The sequence below is a fragment of the Prionailurus viverrinus genome, chromosome B1 (assembly GCF_022837055.1).
Source record: "Prionailurus viverrinus isolate Anna chromosome B1, UM_Priviv_1.0, whole genome shotgun sequence".
NCBI classification, from domain to species: Eukaryota; Metazoa; Chordata; class Mammalia; order Carnivora; family Felidae; genus Prionailurus; species Prionailurus viverrinus.
In genome coordinates, this window is record NC_062564.1 from 105,057,231 (window position 1) to 105,080,716 (window position 23,486).

The 23,486-nt window shown below is 36.4% G+C and overlaps 1 protein-coding gene across 1 annotated transcript in view; it reads right to left on the minus strand.

Annotated features, from left to right (window-relative positions):
* Positions 1-23,486, minus strand: part of USP53 (ubiquitin specific peptidase 53) — a 64,108-nt gene that overhangs the window by 3,561 nt on the left and 37,061 nt on the right. Inside the window, exons 10-15 of the mRNA XM_047856811.1 lie at positions 15,177-15,339; positions 13,950-14,102; positions 12,337-12,483; positions 10,246-10,984; positions 8,606-8,682; positions 179-275 (exon numbers count right to left, since the gene is read on the minus strand). Coding sequence (XP_047712767.1) covers positions 179-275; positions 8,606-8,682; positions 10,246-10,984; positions 12,337-12,483; positions 13,950-14,102; positions 15,177-15,339 — 1,376 coding nt within the window. The remainder of the gene's footprint in view (positions 1-178; positions 276-8,605; positions 8,683-10,245; positions 10,985-12,336; positions 12,484-13,949; positions 14,103-15,176; positions 15,340-23,486) is intronic.

Here is a 23,486-nt window from a genome sequence, read left to right on the forward strand (position 1 = left end):
CTCTCTATTCTCAGGTCCTTTTAATGATCACTTTTAATGAACAGACAGGCATCAATAAAATTGTAGACCCATTGTTTTCAGAGCAGTAATATGAATTTACAGCCTATCTGATAAAGAGTTCCTATAATACATGCATTTAGTACAGAAAATTTTAGTTTTTCCAAATATTTTTGATTACCTCTTTATCAAAGGATTTTTTATTTGTAGATGTGACTCTGGGTGGAACTCAGGAGATTTACAGCCTACTTCCAAATTCTTGAGTTCTTTTCTGAAGCCTGAGGTGGGGAGAGAGAAAAATTAAATTATTTAAGTGATCTTTTATAATTTACTCCACTTATACTTCTCCATAATTTACATAAGGTTTCCTATAAATAGGTAATTGTCTTACAACTAACAGAAATTAATTCTTCAAGGCCCAGCTCAAATAATACCTCTTTTCTGAATGCTTTATACAAAATAAATGGCTACTTCTACTACCACTTGGAAATGTTAGCGATGTTATTGGGGCTACACTGCGTGGAGCTATGTTGTTTCCCCAGTTATGTAAGACATATTCTTTGCCGACAAAGTGGTGGGGAAATCGTGCATCTGAAGACAGATGGCTTGGGTTGAAGTTTAGATTTGCTAGTTATGGGCTAGTAACTTTAAACAAACCTCCCAACCCTTACAATCTGTTTCCTCATTTATATGAGATAATGACACCTCTTTTACCTTCCTCACATGAACATTAGGAACATCAACTGAATTAAATATGTGGGAAGGTATTATGATACATGTAAGATGTTATGTCATCATCACTAACTAGCTACCATTTACTGACTGCTAAGTTGTTAAGAGGTTGATAATAATTATTTCATTTAATCTTTACAAGTGAACCCCATTTTTACTTGAAAGACAACAAACGCTGGTTACTCAGAGTTGGGTACCTGGCAGAAATTTTCTTAAAAATTAAAGACATGAACCTATCATTTCCAAGAAAACAACTAGCATTATTTATTGCCAATGATAGAATTCAAGCTTTTGGATGAAAAATTAGAATTTTGGAAAACGGGTATCCACCATCATGAGTTTTGTAGCTTCCCGATAATTATAAAGACTTTCTGCTAACATCTGTGGCAATATTAACAAATGTGCTTTTTTAAATTATATAAAGAAATGTGTCAACATTTGGAAGACTTGCAAATTTAGCAAATCAATATTTTCCAAATGAGGTTAGTAAAAAAAAATCATGCATGAGTAAAGTAAATCATTCTTTAAATACTTAAAATTTTCCATTTTAAAGCCCAATACAGTAATTATTAATATATATTGCCCATAAAAACCAAAGCTCTTTGAGGTCCTTAATATTTTTTAATAGTATAAAAATATCCTGAGATCAAAAAGTTTGAAAACTACTGCTACAATTGATTGAAAATAGTTGTCTTTTAAAATCTCAGTCACAACTGTTCTGTGAAATGATTCCCTCCCCTTTTTTTTTCTTTTCAAATTTTTATTTTTTAAAGTTTATTTGAGAGAGACAGACAGAGCATGAGTGCGGGAGGGGCAGAGAAGGAGACACAGAATCTGAAGCAGGCTCCAGGCCCTGAGCTGTGAACATAGAGCCTGATGCAGGGCTCAAACCTACCAGCTGTGAGATCATGATCTGGGCTGAAGTCGGAGGCTCAACCAACTGAGCCACCTAGGTGCCCAAAATTTCCCTTTTTATACCCCAAGGAAGTTAGGTGACCCAACTGATGCTATGTAACTGGTGACAGCATTCAAACAAATCCAGGGTTAACTCCAAAGTCAGTGCCCTTTCCCCTACCTGCATGCTCTCTTTCACATATGCTACTAAAATCTGAGATCATCATACAGAATCTCCTGTGATGAAACTAGGCAACTAGTTTGAACATCAAATAACATGATCCACTTGAATGTGCTGATGCCTACAGAAGATATCAGAATATATGGCATTAGCTTGAATTTTCAATTGATTGCCTATACTTCTATACAATTCTACTTAAGTTTTTCCTGTATCCTCCCTTATTTTTAGATGGCATTGTTATCACATTCATTTATGTTTTCTTTCATTCTCATTCTTTTAATTGTACTCCAAACCTATGAATTGAAGATTACAGAGAAGGGGCGCCTGGATGGCTCAGTCAGTTAAGCATCCGCCTTCAGGTCATGACCTCACGGTTTGTGAGTTCGAGCCCTGCATCAGGCTCTGTGCTGACAGCTAGGAGCCTGGGGCCTGCTTCAGATTCTGTGTCTCCCTATCTCTCTGCCCCTCCCCTGTTCCTGCTCTCTCTGTCTCAAAAATAAACAAACATTAAAAAAAAAAAAAAAGATTTCAGAGAAAACAAAAGTTATTAAAGCAACAACTTTATTTTTTAAACAATAACAAAGAACTTTATCTTAGATGGCTTTTTATCCCTAAGTTGATCTTCTGGGTGTCACCCAAAGTTCAGCTGGAATCTATAGTTGATCAAAACATCTAACTATTATCCTATGGAAAAAAATCTGTATTTGATTACCATCAGGCTTAGCAAATTAAATCTTCAATTTCTAAGAAAGAGTTGTGTAATATATATGAGAATTTAATACCCCATATGCAATATTGCTCACACAGTAAATGTTAGCTTCCAATAAAACCTAAGATAGTAGAATGAGAGGAACTACAAGTCTGGCATTCATTTAAGACTTAACACTCCTACGTCCTCTAGACTGCAGTAAGCTCTTCATTATTACACGATACATTCCCTTTTTGTTATTGTTTCCCTTAGTATAATATCTAACTATAAAATACATTCAATGAAAGTCTAGAAAATGAATAAACAATTACATGCAAAACATACTGTTTTTCTTCTCTTAAATTACCACCACCCTGTCCACAACGTTCCCAACTCACAGAACCAGAACTAGATAAATATAAACTGAGTCAAATTCTTCTTACCTTTCCTCTTGACCTATTTCAACTTTAACAAGTGCCACACTAATAAAATCTTAAAAATAAAAGGCAGTATCATTGATACCAGGGAGTGTTAGTTGCTTGTAAGCCTGACAGATTGCTGAGGCTCAAAAACAGCCTCTCTCTTCAGCAGCTACTTTATGATTATTTAGGAAAAAAAAAAAAAAAAAAAGGTAATGTCAAAAAGAACTGATAATTTTTTGGACTTGAAAAATTAGAAAGTTGAAGTTACATTATAATTTTCTACTCACTTTGATTTTAACTTCAGAATGTTTACTTCTTACCCTAATTTCAAGTTTATTATTCACAAACACCAGAAAAAATACTTAATTCTTAAAGAACTCTTTACTATTAAAGTATGTACAACAGACAGCAGGAGGCAGCAGAGGTCTTATAAATATGTTTGAAATTTTCATGTCACTATGGCAGGCATTCAACCAAGTGGTTTGACTTCAGAATTCCAACTAACTTAAAAATAGATGTGTTATTTTTCTCTTCTGCTGACCTAGACATCCATGTGTCTTTACTGGGAATTTTGGCTCCAGGTCCTTTGCAAACCAAAATAGTTCAATTTTTACACTTGGCACAGAAGACAACACCAAGGTTTGAACTAATAATGCTAATTTTGATACTGTATTTTTAAAAAGCCCAATAGTCAAGAAATCAAAATATATACTTCATCTGAAAAGATGACCCTGGTTTAAAACAGGCTTAGGTAGCAATAAAACCAAACTGCTGGTCTAGACAATGTAATCTTCACTCTTGTTGTATAGGGAGATTTCAAAATATAACATGAGCACTACTATTACAAAGCCTAAACACATTCAAGAGCAATAATCCAATCAATGATCTGATTTACAATAAAACAAAAATTTTGTAAATAAAATTTGAATACTTTGGAAAAATCACAAAACTTTAAGTGGCCTGTTTCTTTACCTTCTTTGTTTCTTTTTCCACTCTGCCTCCAGAGATCTTATTCCACCAATTACTGTTCTGTTCTATTCTTATCTTCACACCTTTTTCTTCCTCTGTACATCATTAGTTCCTTACCCTCCATAACCTAAATGCAAAACTAAGCTCTTGGTTTCATCTTTCTCCTCTAGGTACTGCTTCTTCGCTATTCACAGCAAAGGTCTGGAGAGACATGTGCTAAATCCATTTCTTTACTTCTCTTTTATTAACTTATTATTCTACTGTAATTTCTTAAGACGTTTTATTTGAAAATGTCAAAAAGTCCAGAAAAATTGAAAGATTAAAACTAGTGCAAAGAATACCTGTATATCTTTACCCAGATTCACCTATTAACATTTTGCTCCATTTTTTTCTGAGCAATTTTTTTTTTTACATTTATTTATTTTTGATAGAGAGAGACAGAGCACAAGTGGGGTAAGGGCAGAGAGAGAGGGAGACACAGAATCTGAAGCAGGCTCTAGGCTCTGAGCTGTCAGCACAGAGCCCAACGTGGGGCTTGAACTCACAAACCGTGAGATCATGACCTGAGCCGAAATCAGATGCTTAACCAACTGAGCCACCCAGGCACCCCTGAGCCATTTTAAGTTAGAAACATCATGGCCCTTTATTTCTCAATAATACTCCAGTCCTACCTCAGCTTGCTTCTATTTCGAATGTCCTTCTAACACTGCTTTTTACTCTTTCACTAATGACTTACCGCTAAATCAAACCTGTGCTTTTTAATCCTTATTTTGCTTAATTTGTGACCACGTCTTCTTTTTTTTTTTCACCGTTTATTTATTTTTGGGACAGAGAGAGACAGAGCATGAACGGGGGAGGGGCAGAGAGAGAGGGAGACACAGAACCGGAAACAGGCTCCAGGCTCTGAGCCATCAGCCCAGAGCCCGACGCGGGGCTCGAACTCACGGACCGCGAGATCGTGACCTGGCTGAAGTCGGACGCTTAACCGACTGCGCCACCCAGGCGCCCCTGTGACCACTTGTCTTCTTGAAGCTCCCCATTTTCCTGGTTTCCCTGTGATAATTTTATGTCCTGTATTTTCTCATACCTTTAGCTCTTCCCCATACTTTCCCAAAGTTGCTCCTTCTCTCTATCCTTAGTTCATCTCTCTTAGCAAACCCCAACTTTTTTCCTCTACTTTTTGCTCTGAAATCTCCAGTTTTCCTGAGTGATGTCAACTCCCATATATGTGGCTGGTTACCCAGTACATAATCTCTCCTAAATTGTAGACATATGTCCCTAACTGCCTAACACATCTATTTAACCCAGATGATAAACAAAACAATCCCAAAATACATTGGGCATCTCCTTTCATCCCCTGAAAGTTGTTTCTTCTTTCTATATTCTTTGATTTGGTAAGTGGTGTAACTATTTATGTAAGTCCCAAATACAGCTTCCTCCTTTTCCTCCCTTTTGTACATCTGTCATAAAAGCTGACTCCATTGTCTACAAATTCTTACAAACTCAAATCTTCTCTTCTGAGACTGGTACTGTCTTAGTTTATGCCCTCACCCTTTCACTCCAGGCTGTTAAAGTAGTCATCTAATTTTTCTCCCACTGCTCCGAACTCACCCTCTACATTGCCACCAGAGGCTTTCTAAAATGCAGACTGGAGTATATTACTCTTCTTGTCCTCTGCTGCCTTTCCACTTACTGTAGAATTTAAAAATAGCATAAAAGTTTCATCATGATTTGGCTTCTATCTACCCTCTGTCATCTGACAACTTCCACACATGCACTCAGCCTTGCATACACTAAACTACCTGTATACTTCCAATGTGATACTTTCTCCTGACCATGTGAACATATAATTTCTTCTGTCTTGAATGTAATTTAAGGCATTTGAAATTCTCCTGATTAGTGACCCATTTTAAAAGAGCAGCTAAAATAATCTAAATGGCACTGTGAAATTCCAACAGTGTATCTGGACAATAGCTTTAGGCAGCAAAAACCATGACATAGGCAGAGAAATCTATGTATCTTTGTCAATGAAAAAACATCAATGAAATAATTACTATGGCATGGCACTACTGTAGATTCTTGGTTCTCTAACATCAAATAAACTTGTACAGGCTAATATTAAAAACTGACTTAAATATCATAAATAAGAAAGTAAAAAATTTCTAAAGCTCCTTAACTTTCTAAGTCTTATAGCATATAACAGAAAGCAATTCTTTAGGTCAATACTGTAAGTGTGCCCCCATTTTATAAAGAAATAGGACAAAGCCAAGGAAATCATACCAAATCACAAAGAATTAAATTAAACTGTGCCTTACTTAAAACAAAAATCCACACAGGGAATGTGTTTAGCTTGGGGAAAAAACACCTATACTATTTTAACATGTTCTCAAAGAGTAGGGAAGGGGAATCCATAGAGACACCATGGGCAGGGGCATTAACAAAGATCCTCAAGGCAAAGACCAGGTGAGAGAACTCTCGTAGACCCTGAAGTTTGTTAAATAAGAAATAATTTTAACATAATACAATTTATGTAGTTAAATAAGTGGGTTACATAAAACCACAATAAGAAACCTACTTCATACCCATTAGTGATGGTAATTATCAAAACAAAACAAAACAAAACCCCAGAGAACAACAAATGTTGGTGAAATATAGAGAAGTTGGGACCCTTGTGCATGGCTGGTGGGAATGTAAAATGGTGCAGCTGCTGTTGAAAACAGTGTGGTGGTTCCTCAAAAAAAGAAACCAAACCACAACAACAACACATAATTACCAAAGAATCCAGCAATTGCACTTCTTGGTACATACTCAAAAGAACTGAAAGCAGGAATTCTCAGATATTTGTACACCAATGTTCACAGGAGCATTACTCACTATACCCAAAAGATAGAAACAACCCAAATGTCCATCAATAGATGAATGGATAAACAAAATGTGTTGTGTTATACAATGTATAATTATTCAGCCTTTAAAAAGAAATAAAATTTTGACACGTGCCACAACATGGATGAACTTCAAAGACATTATGTTAAGTGAAATAAGCCAGTCACACACACACACACACACACACACACACACACACACACACACAAAAACAAATACTGTATGATTCCACTTATCTGGGGTACCCAGAGTAGTCAAATTCATAGAGATAGAGAATGGTGGTTGCTGGGGGTTGGGAGGGAGGGGGAAATGGAGAGCTTTTTACTGAGTACAAGAATTTAAGTTTGAGAAGTTGAAAGAGTTCTGGAGATGGATGGTAGTGATGGCTGCACAGCAATGTGAACGTTCTTACTACCACTCAACTGCCACTTCAAAATGGTTAGAATGGCAAACCTGTAATGTGTATTTTACCACAATAAAAAAATATTCTCATGTAGGTTATATACATACGCTTTGATATTAAATGGGGAAGCCCACTACAAAGGTCTTACAGCAATACATTCTTGACCATCACAATCTCTATGACCTTGTGTTTTTATTACTATCAGGAAGCAAGCATAATTTTGTAAAAAGTACTGAACTTGCACTTATTGTTCAATTTCACCGACTTCTGCTGTTGATTTCTGGCCAACCCTTTACTGCTTCCTGTAATACTTGATTACCAGACTTTATCAGATTTTCAAACAGGCGAGACATTTTATATAGGAAAGGAAGGTTATTTCCTTAATATAAGTGTTTCCTTCTGATATTATACCATTTGATAAAAACAACATAATTTAACATTTCATCATATTCAATGTCTGTAACCTTAAAATAATCTCCACAAAAGCCTTAAGAATGATAAAGATTAAAAAACAAACTAAAAATTTGTTCTTCATGGCTATTTTTTATTGTGAAAAATTACCTTTTCTAATCCTCTGAATTCTAACATTTGAAAATATGGTCTTTGATTGCAACCTGAATAATCCCCTTGCTTATCATTTTCCTTGATCCTTCTCCCCCAGATCCTTCAGCTATATCCTTTCAATAGCAACCTGAATTCTACACACATTCAAAACATCTAATTTTGTTTCTGGGCTATGTATGAGTAACAGATCACCTATAATAATGCCCCACACCATGAATATAATTACTGTTTCCAAACTGAACTTTTCTAACAGGGTGTTTATCCATTTTTCTATCCTGTCAACTTCTGTGGTAGACATCAGGACTGTTCATGCATATTTCAGTTCACCTTCCAGGCACTATTAAGACTGCTCTTTTCCACCCTCTTTGAAATTAGGCTTGGCTGTGAGACATGCCTTGGCCAAGATGTGAGTGAAAGTACATTCATCATTTCTGGGTTGAAGTTTTAAGAGCTCAGGCGTGATTCTTGTGTCCTCCTTCAATCTCCTCTCCCCACAATACTGCAAGGATCAGAGAAACATCTGTGGAGATGTAGTCTCATTAGCCTGGGACCCTGAGTGACTTCTAGGAAGGACTCCATACTGACCTCCACTGGTCATGTATCATGAGCAAAACACAAATGTGTGCTGGCACACTGAGATCTTGAAGGTGTTACCACTGTGTAGCCTAGAGCTTAGCTATCCTGACTGACACATTGGCCCAGTCCCTGAACTAGCTATCCCCATCCTTTAAAAGCCTTCAAGCATGAATTCTCCCAACTTGCTCATTACTCATAACCTTACCAGTAATAGCACTGTTCCTAGCTTCTTTACTCTTATTACCACAACTTATTCTTTACAGCTACTATTACAATATATTTAAATAAAATTTTACCTTCCAAGTAGTTTTTGCTCTGTTGGGAGGAACAGTTGATATATTCTATATTTAGGTTGCTTGTTTTAACCTGGTCACTAGAAAACAGAACAAAACACACACCAAGTATATCAGCTATCGTGGATTATTTTAGTTAGAATCTAAGAAAAAGGAAATAATACTAGTTAAAGAATTATTATATGCCATGTGCTGTTCTAGGGGATTAATGTACATTATTTAATTTACATCTCACAGCAACACTTAAAAGTAGCTATCATCCTCATTTTACAACAGAAGATTAAGGCTGTCAAAGTCAAATTAATTTGCCCAATACTTAAAATCCAAGACTATCTGGTTACAAAGTCCTGACCTTTCTACTACCCTAGGCTACCCCTTTCCAAGAAGTGTTATGAAATTGCCCTGCCATCCTAAGTCTTTATGGCAATGATTATTTAATATAATACAAGCAGTTGATTTTTGTGAATCTGGCTTTTTAATAATAAATGTGGTAAAACACCAGCTAATAACAAATTAAGATGTTTTACTTGGATTAAAAGCAGAAATTGTGGCTAGACTGATGTAAGAAATCCACCATTTAAGCTGTGGATGTGTTTTAGAGGTTACACAGGAAAGGGCAAATGTGCTTCTAACAGAAACATAAAAATGTATTCAGAATTAATTGAACACAAACTTAGTTATTTGGCTGTATTCTTTTATACTTGCTAAAGGAAAAATATCTCTTCCATGGAATTGGCTATGAAAGTAGAAAATATCCCTACTTCTGAGTTATAGATGTTAGAGATGGGATAATGAACATTAAATAGATTGAAGAATTAAATAATTAGCTTGATGACAGAGATGCAACCAATTTAAATCTACACTGGAAAACCTGTAGTATAGAGGCGCCTGGGTGGTTCAGTCAGTTAAGCATCCCACCTCAGCTCAGGTCCTGATCTCGCGGTCCGTGAGTTCGAGCCCCGCGTCAGGCTCTGTGCTGACAGCTCAGAGCCTGGAGCCTGTTTCAGATTCTGTGTCTCCCTCTCTCTCTGCCCCTCCCCTGTTCATGCTCTGTCTCTCTCTGTCTCAAAAATAAATAAAAACATTAAAAAATTAAAAAAAAAAAAAGAAAACCTGTAGTATATATTAATTCTTATCAGTGGCAACAATGATAATGTATTTCTGCACTTCTAAAATTTCCTAAAAATAAAGTTATTTTCAGAATCAGGAGGTAACTATTAAAAACAGAAACCTGAAATATCAAATAACTTGTGATATCCCAGGTTTCTTCATTCTAAAGTCAAGCTCTTTCCATTACACTTTATTGACCTCAGACTTTGAAAATCACTTCATATATGGGGCGCCTGGATGGCGCAGTCGGTTAAGCGTCCGACTTCAGCCAGGTCACGATCTCGCGGTCCGTGAGTTCGAGCCCCGCGACGGGCTCTGGGCTGATGGCTCAGAGCCTGGAGCCTGTTTCTGATTCTGTGTCTCCCTCTCTCTCTGCCCCTCCCCCGTTCATGCTCTGTCTCTCTCTGTCCCAAAAATAAATAAACGTTGAAAAAAAAAATTAAAAAAAAAAAAAAAAAAAAAAAGGAAATCACTTCATATAACTAACAAGAGAAAATGATGGGGGAAAAGCATTCATTTAATTTGTGCATTACCTGCAGGATGCTGTTTCTTTAACACCACTGATATCCATTACTGTACCATTTCCATCGATAACAGGTGAATCCAAATTAGCAGATCCATTACTGACATGATCACTACTTTCGTATCCAGACTCAGTCCTCTGCATCTGCCAATTGTCACCATAAACTTTAGTCTCTTTGAGGCCTTTATTTTTCTCTGCTCCTTTTCCATTTGATTCAAGGGAACTCCTGCCTCCTATTTCCTGCTTCATTTCATCTTCGTATATGGTCATTAAACATTTCTGCTTTGGGTTCTCCTTTGGCCAATTGTTAAAACTCTGATCTTTGCTACATTTAGGTTTGTTACTGATATTTGATTTATGTCTTGGACTATGTTGCCTTTTTTCACTTTCATTAAAAATACTATCAACATTTAATGTTTCCCTCATGGGTTTCCAACCTCGGTTCCGGCTTTTACTGCTGCCACTGTAACTGCTTCCTTTATCCCTAGAATCTTGGCTGCTGTCTGTATCATATCCAGTGCCACTGTCACTCTTAACTTTGCCAGTAACTTTCTCTCCTGGGGCAAGAATCTGGGATTTACTTGAACTCAGTATTTGTGCAGAAGCTCGACTCTGATGGGCAACTCGGTCATGCTTATATGGTCCTTTTCCTTGACTATGATATAGATGTGGATTTCCATATTGCCTAAAGCCATTTGGGGCAGGAGGTGATCCAGACTTGAAATGTGGAAGGTCTTCATCAACCAAATCTTTAAAAATAAATAATCAAATGAAGATACAAATGAGTACTCTTCAGAGACATTTCTCAGTCACAAGTCAAACACCTTGTTTGTAAAGAAATGTTAAGCAGTAATAAGTAAATAAGATTTATAGTATATCACATAGAGGTTTGAAGTTAAAAAGTGTTTTTTTTTTTTCATTCTCTATCCTTCATGAGAGGCATTTATAAGATAAGTGGTTATATATTGATTTTAAAAAATGATCTCTAAGGTAGATCATAAGATCTAAAAAAAAATTTAAATACTTTAATGTAATTTAATTTAAATATATTTTTTAAAAAAACAGTATTTTAGGGGCGCCTGGGTGGCTCAGTCGGTTAAGTGTCCGACTTCAGCTCAGGTCCCAATCTCACGGTCCGTGAGTTCGAGCCCTGCGTTGGGCTCTGGGCTGATGGCTCAGAGCCTGGAGCCTGCTTCCGATTCTGTGTCTCCCTCTCTCTCTGCCCCTCCCCCGTTCATGCTCTGTCTCTCTCTGTCTCAAAAATAAAATAAACGTTAAAAAAACAAAACAAAACAAAACAGTATTTTGTCTCATTCATAATTAATGAAAATCATAACAACAAGAGTATTTTCTACTTCTTATATTGGTAAAGGTTTAAAAGTTTGTTAAACCAACTGCTGCTGAGGGTGTGAAAAAACAGACATCCAAACAATGTCAGTGAGAGTGCAGAATGGCTCAGGCTTTTAGGAGAGCAATTGAGCCACATCCAGCAAAATTAAGAATAAACATACATACCTTAACCCAGCCATTCTCCTGAAAGAATTTTATGCTATTGCTATACATAAAAAAAGTATACAAAAGTGTATGTAAAAGGATATCACTGCAGCAAAAATCTCAAATCAACTTTTAAAGTCTAGCAGTATCATTTAAGTTAATGGCATGTCCATAACAAAAAGAGGATAAAACCATAAAGTGTAAGGCACGCTCATAATGAACTGGACACTATTAACGATGAAACAGAAGAAAGGTGAGGAGCTGCAAGAAAAGAAGCTCTCCTCACTTAATTTTATAACCTTCCTTCTTGTTTGAATGTACCATATGGGTGAAGTGAATCTATAATTACAAGGGAAGTTAAAACATCTAAACAACCACAAGTATTCCAGGCTAAAATTAAATAAGAACACTCCAGAATTTATTTTTATAGATTTAATAGGTGTATTAAAGAAATCATACTAAGATATATAACATAATATGTACATAAGTATATATGATAAATAATAAAGAAATTATATTAATTTGTATTAAGGTTACAAAATTTAGTTTAAAAGTAAGATTTTAGCAACCCCTTTTCTCAAATGAACACTATAAGCTCTTAGCTTACCTCTATGTCGGCCCAAATCTTTTCTTGGTCCCCTCTCCAAATCCTTCCTTTGTGACGAAAGTAAGTTTCTCTGTTCAATGGCCTTTAAAGCACATTCTCTGGAAATGTCTTTTATTTTTTCCCTTTGATCATTGTGACTTGACTTAACTGTAAAATAAACCATTCTTATAAATGATACAGATCATTTTTCAAATTGCTCAATAAAAGTACAAATTGAACTATATAAAATTTTTAACATGTTATATATTAAAAAGAAAATAAGTATACAATGAACTCATTTTTATCCTAAGCCAAAAAACTCAATGTGCTTTTATCCTGACACTGGAGATGCCTGTTGGCTTTAAGAACTTCTTATATAGCTCCTAAAAACTTGTGTAAAGAGATCTTATATTGAAATACTAAAAGCTAAAGGTAACTGAGTGGTCACTATGTGTCAGACAGCATTCTAAGTCTTAACTCATTTAATTCTTTGAGGTGGGTACAATTACTATCTCCACTGTGGATCAGGAAACTGAGGTACAGAGAAGTTAAAAACTTTCCCAGGTTCACATAGCTTGTAAATGTAGAACCAGGATTATGAACCCAAGTTGTCTGGTCCAATGTTTGTGTTTGTAATCACATACAGTTTGGGGGCTTACAAGTAGTTATCTTTTAACAAATAGGTAACAGCTTAATCTAAGAGTATGACCAATACAGAAGGTAAAAGATGGTCTCATTCAGAACTTTTAAAAGCATTTACTGTAATTCCTTTTGTTTTTTTTTAATTTATTTATGAGAGAGAGAGAAAGAGAGAATATTCCAGGCAGGCTCCACACTGAACCCGACACAGGGCTCAATCCCATGGCCGTGACATCATGACTTAAGTAGAAATCAAGAGTTGTATGCTTAACCAACCAAGCCACTCAGGCATCCCTGTGATTCTTTGTTGATGACAACTGTTAATTCGGGATCCTACCACCCTTGATTAAATGGGTTACTTTTATAGACATTATTTCATTAATGTACTTTAAAGCTGCTTATAAATTCATCCTGAACATCCACCCAATTCAAGTTTTATGTATTTCTAAACCATAACTACACACACCATGTGGCAATGTCTCATTGTGGACCCAAGTCACAGAACCTGGTTTGTGAAAATTAAATGTGGTATGATGTAACAACAGAGAGTTGAATAAAAATGAAGTTAAATATAAAGTACAACTATAACTCTGAACAACTGCTATATTCACTAATGGTAAATTTAATTTTAGCCTATGAACCAAATTATTAACTCATGTTTTTCCTCTCCAAGTTAATATTTAACTCCTAGAAGGAAAAGCCATATTATGACTTTCTTTGGTAACAGTCCAGATTGCCTCCAGCCTATTACAGCCGTCAATATATGGAGAAACCCAAATAGTAGTCAATTGTTCAGATAAAACCACAAGTCTGAGAGAAATGCATTAAGTTAAAAGACAAAATGTTGTTATCTAGTTATTTTCTCTTCATGGCCAAGAATAGTTAAACACCCTCCTTCTGTATGGTACTTACCAGGAATTACAGATTCAGTAAACGAGAAAGGGGGAAGCATAATTACTCAGGGACAATATAAAAATGATAACTTAAACACATACCTGGCCCTCTACCACCACTGGTTTGAATGTGGTTCCGATTAAATGATGAAATATTATCTGTTGGAAATTTCTGAATTTCTTTCTGTTTTGCCTGATCACCAAATCCATTCTCTTTTGAATTATCTGACTTATAAATTATGGGCTTTTCACATCCTTAAAAGACAAACAAAAATGTATTATTCCCATCCTCCTCCCCACCAGAAGAAGTGAAGTTTGAAACTTTTTTTATAGATTTTATTTTTAAGTAATCTCTATACCCAATGTGGGGCTCGAACTCACAACCCTGAGATCAAGAGGTGCATGCTCCCCTGACTGAACCACGCACCCCTGAATCATTTTCTTTTTTTCCCCCCCGAATCATTTTTAATACTGTAGACAATCACTTACAAACTCAAAGGATTGACACTGATATATATACATTTTTAAAGAGAACATTTGCCAGACTTTTTTTTTTTTAATTTTATTTATTTTTGAGAGGGGAGAGTGTAAGGGCAGCGAGAGAGAGGGAGAGAAAGAGAATCCCAAGTAGGCTCTGTGTTGATAGCACGGAGCCCAACTTGGGGCTTGAACCCACAAATGATGAGATCATGACCTGAGCCGAAATCAAGAGTCAGACACTGAATCAACTGAGCCACCCATGCATCCTTATTATTATCATTATTATTTGAGAGAACATGTGTGCGCTGGGGAAGGGCAGAGAGAGGGACTGCAAGAATCCTAAGCAGGCTCCAAGCTCAGCATGCTCAGCATGAGCCCAACTCGGGGCTTGATCTCACTACCATGAGATCACAACCTGAGCTGAAATCAAGAGTCAGACATTTAACCGACTAGGCCACCCAGGCATCCCAGGAGACATTTTTAAATGATTTCTGTATGTTTTGTAATGTATCCAAAAATGGGCGTTAGCTCCTTTGGACTTTTCCTGTGTATGACTCACTTTAAATCTCAATATTCACCGTTAGAAAGAGCTTCCAGCCAAGTATCCCCTTCCGTGCTTGTGTGACCACACAAGTGGGTAACTCCTGAGGGTGCTTTAGAGGCCATCGGTGAGGAAAGCCTTCTTTATAAAGATTAACTCAAAATAATAAAATTTTCCTGAACTCTGTTTTACTGAAACTAAATTTTGAAATTATCCTCAAAATTTATTTTATCTTCAGTATATTAATATTTTTAGTGTGATTGTGATACTATTAAAAAAAACCACTGAAAAGAACTTTTGAAAATTACCCATATTTTCTGCAACAGATTTATAATGTGACCAGTTGATGACCTGCCTAAGTGCATCTTCAGTAGAAACTGCTGTGCCATCTGGGTTTGCGTAAAACAAAAGCAGTGGCTGGAAGTGGCATCGGATACACTTGGAGACCACATCCTTCCATCTAGTTCCAACCTTCAAAAAAAAACCACAATGAAGAAAAACAAAACAAAAATCTTTTAATCAATGTGTTACATAAATAGCAGAGACTGAATTAATTTGTATATTAAAAAATTTTTAAGAATTCAGTTGTTCATCATGTTATCTGATCACTTTTATTTTAAACTAGTCTAAATAAAAAATTTTTTAACATTATCATTAAAAAATTGATGGGTAAAATTGTACACCCACTATATCAAGATTTAGGTTATCAAATTTTAAAAAGCTTTTCCACATACATGGTTGATTGACTTTTGACAAAGATTTAAAGGCAATTTAATGGAGAAATACAAGAGTCTATTCAACAGTGGTGCTAGAACAAAGGGATGGTCATATGAAAAAATGAACTTTGATACCACTACACATGCACAGCACAAAAATTAAATCAGAATGAATCATACAAAAACCACAAAACTTACAGAAGAAAATAAAGAGAAAATCTTAACAACGTTGGAGAAGTTAAAGATTTCTTAGGACATCAAACATACCACAGAAGAAAAGTGATAAAATGGGCTTCGCATCAAAATAAATTAACAACTTCTGCTCTTTAAAAGATACCATTAAGAAAATGAAAAAAATAAATAAATAACCAAGCCACATACATCTAATAAAGGACTGGTGTGCAGCACAAAGAATCTCTACAATTCCTTAATTAGTTAGATACTCCCATTTAAAATGGGCAAAACATCTGAAGACACTTCACCAAAAAAATATAAGAATGGCCAACAAGCACACAAAAATGTACTCAAAACATTATTAATCATAAGGGAAATGCAAATTAAAACCACACTGAGCTAACATTATACATTCACTAAAAGGGCTAACATTAAAGATTAACAACGTAAAATGCTACTGAGAATGCAGAGCAACTGGAACGCTTACACACTGCTTAATGGGAAGGTAAACTGGTACAATCACTTTGACGATCAATTTGCCAGTTCCTTGTAAAGTTTAACACACACTTATCCCAACCAGAAATTCCACTTCTGAGCATTAGCTAAGAGCAATGGGGTAAAAAATTATGTTCACACAAAAACTATTCATACTTCAGCAGGTAAGTAGATGAAGTGTTATATAGCCATACAATGGAACACAACAATAAAAATGAAGCACAGACAGAACATGAATGAATCTTTTTTTTAACACAAATGAATCTTAAAAGACATTATGCTTGGTAAAGAAAGCCAAACACAGAGACTGTAAGACACCATTCTCACAAAACTGTAGAATGAGCAAAACTAATCTATAGTGAAATCAGTGTTCTTCTCGGGCCCAGGGTATTGACAGTAAAGGGACATAACAGAATTTTCTGGGTGATGTAAGTGCTCTATATAACGACTGTGTAGGTTACATAAGTATGTACACACTTGTCCCAGCCCCAACTATACACTTAAAATGGGTACCTCTATACCTCTATAAATTTTATAAATTACACCTCTATAAATTTCATTTAAAAATAAAACCAACCGAATAAAAAGAAAAGCATTCTAGAATACTGGCTTTTGTAGGGAAGGAAGGGATCTTTAAAAAAAAAAACTCCTGAGGAGCTTTTTCAAACTACACATATTTAGCTGTTTACCATCCTTACCCTGGATTCTGAGATACTTGAGGAACTAGGAACTTGTTTGAAAACCAAACAAACATAAAACTCACAGGTAACTATATACCCAATTCTTCCTTCAAATTTTGACCAGATGAACTATGTGGATGGAACGTAAGAGTGTCAAAACGTTGCTACACATGGACTCAAGGTGGAACTGGTTAATAAACTTCTATATCAAAGTACTAACTAATTTGAGCAAAGTAACACCAAAAATTTTTCATTGGCTTTATTGAGTATACTTTACATGAAACAAAACTACCCAGTTACAGTATACAAGCCAATGAATTCTGACAAATGTATACATACAATCATGTATCTCCCCCCCCCCCCCCCCCAGAAAGAAAACTTCCCTGTACCCTCTTTGCAGTGACTGGCAACTGATGATTTACTGTCCGTCACTCTGTTTTTCCTTTTCATGAATTTTACATAAGAAGACTCATAGTTGTTTATGTCTCATTCTCTAACATACAGCTTTTCAGATTTCACATTGTTGCATCTATCAATAAATAGCTCATTACTTTTTACTGTTGAGCATTATATTCCATTGAATGCTTATACCACAATTTGCTTATCCACTCACCTATGGATGGACATGTGAGTTGTTTCCAGTTTTGGTTATTATGAACAAAACTACTATAAACATTAAAGTACAAGTTTTGTGCAGACATGTTTTCAAAGGAGTGGAATTACTAGTTTATATGGTAACTACATGTTTAAGTTTATAAGAAACTGATAAGCTGTTTTCTACAGTGTTCATTTTCCATTTCCATCATTCTTCTGTGAGAGATCACATCATCACCAACTCTTGGTATGGTCAGTCTTTTCAATTTTGCTATTCTAACAGGTAAGTAATCAAACCTCATTGTGAACTGAAGGTCTATTTTCTTTGTACCTAATAATTTACTGAATACCACTTTTTTTTTAAGGGCGAGGACACAACTTCCTATGACTCTCCACTCTCAGGCTCTTCTAGAACCAAGTCCATGAATTTTTTTTAGTTCCAGGATTTTTTAAATAGGAAAGTAAATTAAACCTTTATTTTGGTTATCCCAAAAAGCAATTATAGCCAATAATTCATGCACACAAAAATCTTGCAATTCCTTTTTTCATTTTGCTGTCTTTCCTTCTTCATACCTATGGCTGGGACCCCAAATTCTCGTTCATCCCAAACTCCAAAAAGACACTGTTTTACAAACTCAGACCTGGAAGGCTCTCAGGTCTCTCACCCTTCTCATCTTTCCACACCTGTTCTCTTTCTACAGTCAGTACCTCTTTGCCTTCCACTACATTCTCTGGCTACTCAGGTCCTGATGTATTAGAAAGGTTCAGGAGCTGATGAGGTAAAACAGAATGCACATCATGTCACAGGGGAGAAGGAAGGCCCACGAGAGGATTCTCCTAACTGTGGGGCAAGAAAGATACTGTGAGCCCTCTTCTCACCTTATCACTCCAGCCTTCCAGATTGCCCCTAATGCATTCCCATGAGCCATAAGGGCACTACGCAATGGATACACTCAAAGACCCAGGAGTCACTGTGGGTTGCAGAGTCACTCACAGCTAAATGAGCCCTTCAGTCCTCCTCCTAAGTCCTTGTACAGTACTATACACTTCCTCTGCTGACATTAAGACAACCTTGGTCAGATTTACTTTTCTCATGATTTTCTTTAAAGGTAAATAAGGTGAGTAACTACAATACTGTGTGACCCTCAGGAGCTCTCTGTAGGGCTCCCCAGACCACAAATTTTCCTTTTATTTGACCTTGCTGCTAAAAATATTTTGATAGAGCCAAAAAACAAAACAAAAAACAAACAAAACCAATCCTGCAAGTAAACCCGTTAAATTCTTTCTGGAGCAAAGCCTCAAGAGTTTTGGAGTCATAGGGGAGAAGAGCTCTCAGGAACAGGCACACATCATGGTTGGGGAAAAAGTGAAGAAAAGGGATGCTGAAGTCTTCAAGCTAAATTTTACATGTCAAAGCTTTGTCTGAGAGTGCTTATTTTTTGTTTTTCTGTCCTTCTGTTTCTGAATTAGTATCACAAGTAAAAGGCTAGGCAAGTCACATGTGTATTGTGAGCATATTTTGTGTATGTGTGTGTGCTTTAGTTTATGTAATTAATTTTTTTAAGTGTTTAAATTCCAGTTAGCTAACTAACATACAGTGTAATATTAGTTTCAGGTGTTCTCCTGTGTGATTTTTGTTTTCAAGCCTCACATTTAATCCATTTTGTGTACAGTATAAAAAAGTAGTCCAGTTTGATTCTTCTGCATGTTGTGGTTCCAATTTCCAAATACCATTTGTTGAAGACACTATTTCTCATTGCATATTCTTTATTGCTTTGTCGAAGATTAATTGCTCACATAGTTGTGGACTCCTTTTGGAGTTTTCTATTCTGCTCCATTGACCTACTTGTCTACTTTTGTGCCAGTACCATATTGTTTTGACCACTGCAGCTTGGTAATATAATTTGAACTCCAGAATTACGATGCCTTCAGCTCTGCTTCTTTTTCAACGTTGCGTTGGCTATTCAGGGTCTTTTGTGGTTCCACATAAATTTTAGGATTGTTTGTCCTAGCTCTGTGAAAAATGCTGTCGGTTTTTTGATAGGGATTGCATTAAATGTTTAGACTGCTTTGGGCAGTCTAGACATTTAACAGTATTTGTTCTTCCAATCCATGAGCGTAGGATGTTTTTCCATTTCTTTGTGTCATCTTCAATTTCAGGTCTTTCGCCTCTTTGGTCAGGTTTATTCATAGGTATCTCATGGTTTTTGGTACAATTGTAAATAGGATTGATTCCCTGATTTCTCTTTCTGTTGCTTCATTATTGGTGTATAGAAATGCAACAGATTTCTGTACATTGATTTTATATCCTGCAACTTTACTGAATTTGTGTGTCTGGCAATTTTTTGGTGGAGTCTTTGGGTTTTCTATGTAGAGTATCACATCATCTGCAAATAGTGAAAGTTCTACTTCTTCATTGCTGATTTGGACGTTTTCTTCTTGGTGTCTTATTACTGTGGCTAGGATTTCCAGTACTATGTTAAATAGTAATGGTGAGAGTGGACATCCCTGTCTTGCTGCTGACCATAGAGGAAAACCTCTGTTTTTTCCCATTGAGTATGATGTTAGTTGTGGGTTTTTCATATATGGCCTTTATTATGTTGAGGTTTGTTCCCTCTAAATCTACTTTGTTGAGGGCTTTTATCATGAATGTATATTGTACTTTGTCAAATGCTTTTTCTGCATCTATTGAAATGATCATGGAGGTTCTTTTTTTTTTTTTTTCAACGTTTATTTATTTTTGGGACAGAGAGAGACAGAGCATGAACGGGGGAGGGGCAGAGAGAGAGGGAGACACAGAATCAGAAACAGGCTCCAGGCTCTGAGCCATCAGCCCAGAGCCTGATGCGGGGCTCGAACTCGCGGACCGCGAGATCGTGACCTGGCTGAAGTCGGACGCTTAACCGACTGCGCCACCCAGGCGCCCCGATCATGGAGGTTCTTATCCTTTCTTTTATTAATGTGGTGTATCAGGTTGATTGATTTGAGATTATTAAACCACCCTGGCAACCCAGGAATAAATCCCACTTGATCACGTGGATCAGTTTGCTAGTATTAAGTCCTACTGGTTGTAAGAACTTGTGAAATTTGGCCTTTTCGTTTTCAAAGCCAAATGTTATGGGGATAGTTTGTTTCTCTCCCTTCTCCTCACCTCCATGTCTCTGCCCTTCCTCCCCTATTCAATGTGGCCTCCTCTGTATCTTTGGTTGTGGAGTTTGTTCTGCCAGTCTTTGGGTAGTTTTCTGGTTATTTATACTGATGTGAGTATTATCTAGTTATATCCATGGGACAAGGTGAGCTTAGGGTCCTCCTACTCCACCATCTTCCCCTATTATCTTTTAATTACTGAGTTTATCTTTTAAATCTATCTTATAAATCTATTGATTTATCTTTTAATTATTGAGTTTTAAGAGACTTTATATATTCTGGATATAATCTTTATTAAATATATGCTTGACAAATATTTTGTCCCAGTCTGTCTTGCCTTTTTATTCTAACAGTATCTTACTGAAGAGTAAAGGTTTTGATGAAATCCAATTTATTGCTTATTTTTATGGTCCATGTTTATCGACTGTATCTAATCAATGTCTCTATACTGACACAGCAATTATCACACTCTTGTCTGATTATTTCCATATCTGTCACTTTGAGTCTTTCTGACCTTGGAGATCACCTGGTTATTATTCAGAACCCTCTTTTTTGAGGGTAGGAATAGTGAAGCTGATGAAGTTCCTGACAGAAGAGAGGGTGCGCTCCATTTCCCTACCTTGCTTTCTCACCCCTTACCATGTGATCGGAAGAAACGGGAGTGGTGGAACAGGTCTGTTTTTATTAATATTCCTTCAGGGTATGGGTCGCATTTTTCTTCTTCTCTGCATAGTTGGTAACTTTTTATTGAATGCTATCTTGAAATAGCATATTGAAATTTAATTGAAATTTATATTTTTGGGTGAATTTTGTTGTGTTCCTTTAAAAAGTGCTGGGACTTCATTCTGGCATTTGTTAACTTATGTGGGATCATCTTTGTCCTTTGAAGTCTTCATTTTAAGCTTTTTATGTCAGGTGCAGAGCAGTATTCAGTCTAGGTATAATTCAGGTGGTACTATTCTAAGGATTCTACTTGATGCTCCCTGCATTACAATATCTTTTTACTCTTACTGGTATAGATGCAAACTGGTCCTAGCCATGTATGAATTTTTTAAATTGTCTGACTTTCTGTTTTCCAGTAATTCTCCCCCCCCACCCCATCTTGTGCAGATCTGCCCCACACATGTCAGATCACTATTCAGGTAAAGATTAAAGGGGACCCCTTTAACAGTCTCTAGCACTTTCCCTCTGTGCAGTGTTTTTTTCTGGTAATCTGTCCAGCAATTTTAGCCATCTTCGCCTCTCTGAATTCCAATTTTGGTTTCCTCAACTCAGTGATACTACTAGGCTTTGTTTGAGTCCCCCTCCCTGAATTGCAACCTAAAAACAATCTATAGGCAGTAAGCAGGAATAATTGTAGGGCTCGTCTTGTTTGTTTTCCTTTTTTCTGTTCAACTGCCTACTACTTAATGTCTTAAAAAGTTGTCTCAAGGGGCGCCTGGGTGGCGCAGTCGGTTAAGCGTCCGACTTCAGCCAGGTCACGATCTCGCGGTCCGTGAGTTCGAGCCCCGCGTCGGGCTCTGGGCTGATGGCTCAGAGCCTGGAGCCTGTTTCTGATTCTGTGTCTCCCTCTCTCTCTGCCCCTCCCCCGTTCATGCTCTGTCTCTCTCTGTCCCAAAAATAAATAAACGTTGAAAAAAAAAAAAAAGTTGTCTCATCTATTTGGTTTTCTAATTTTTAATACTGGAGGGTCTATTTCCACTTTTTTCCAGCTTATTTATTTATTTTTGAGAGAGAGAGAGCGCGAGTGAACACATGCACAAGTAGGGGAGGGACAGAGAGAGAGAGAGAGGGACAGAGAGAGAGAGAGACAGAGAGAGACAGAGAGAAGGAGACACAAAATCTGAAGCAGGCTCCAGGTTCTGAGTTCTCAGTGCAGAGCCCAACGTGGGGGCTTGAACTGCAAACTGTGAGAGCATGACCTGAACCCAAGTCAGATGCTTAACCAACTGAGCCACCCAGGTGCCCCTAGAGGGGCAATTTCCATAGCAGTTCATTGTTCATAGAAAGAGACAGAAAGTCACTACATACTAAATATATGAGCTTCTATTAACTTAGTAATTCATAATGCTGATAAATGGCCCTTTGTTATATATTAAAATGAAAGCAAATGGAACCGTACACCATTCGCTATAACAATGAAATAACTTACATTTTTAAGTCCATTTACTGCATAATAATAGGATTCTCAAAGCCCATAAGCCTAGAAACAGTATGGACAAGATCAAGTTTTCAAATGTGGCAAAATCTGAATCTCCTGTAGAACTTGTAAAAAATTAAGATACCTGCCTCTATACTACTGAATCAAGAATTTAAGAATCCAGGCATGTACGTTTTTTCAAAAGCTCCAAGGGTGATTCTGATACATACTTCTTATTATAAACTATTATTCACTAGTTTGATAGATATTATAATGTTTGAATAAATAATTCACCAAAGATAATAGTAGGCATATCTAGTTCTGAATACCACGAAGTTTGAAAAGGGAGTCCTAATAATTAAAAAAACAAGCAAATTTTCATCACTAATTATACAAAGCAACTGTGAATCATTCACAAAGAAATACACAGAGCAACTATGCATCAGACAAAAGGGAATACATATGGATCACTGACAGTTGTGTATTTGCATTCTAACATTTATTAGTCACGTTTTTATTATTCTGGAAATAGACTGGTTTAAAAGGTGGCTTTAAAATAAACCAGGTTTCAAAAATTAACAAAAGTATGAAGTTAACAATGCTATTATAAAGGTCATTTATTATTTTATATAATAATAATTTTGTAATAAGTGTTTACATACAATCATTACT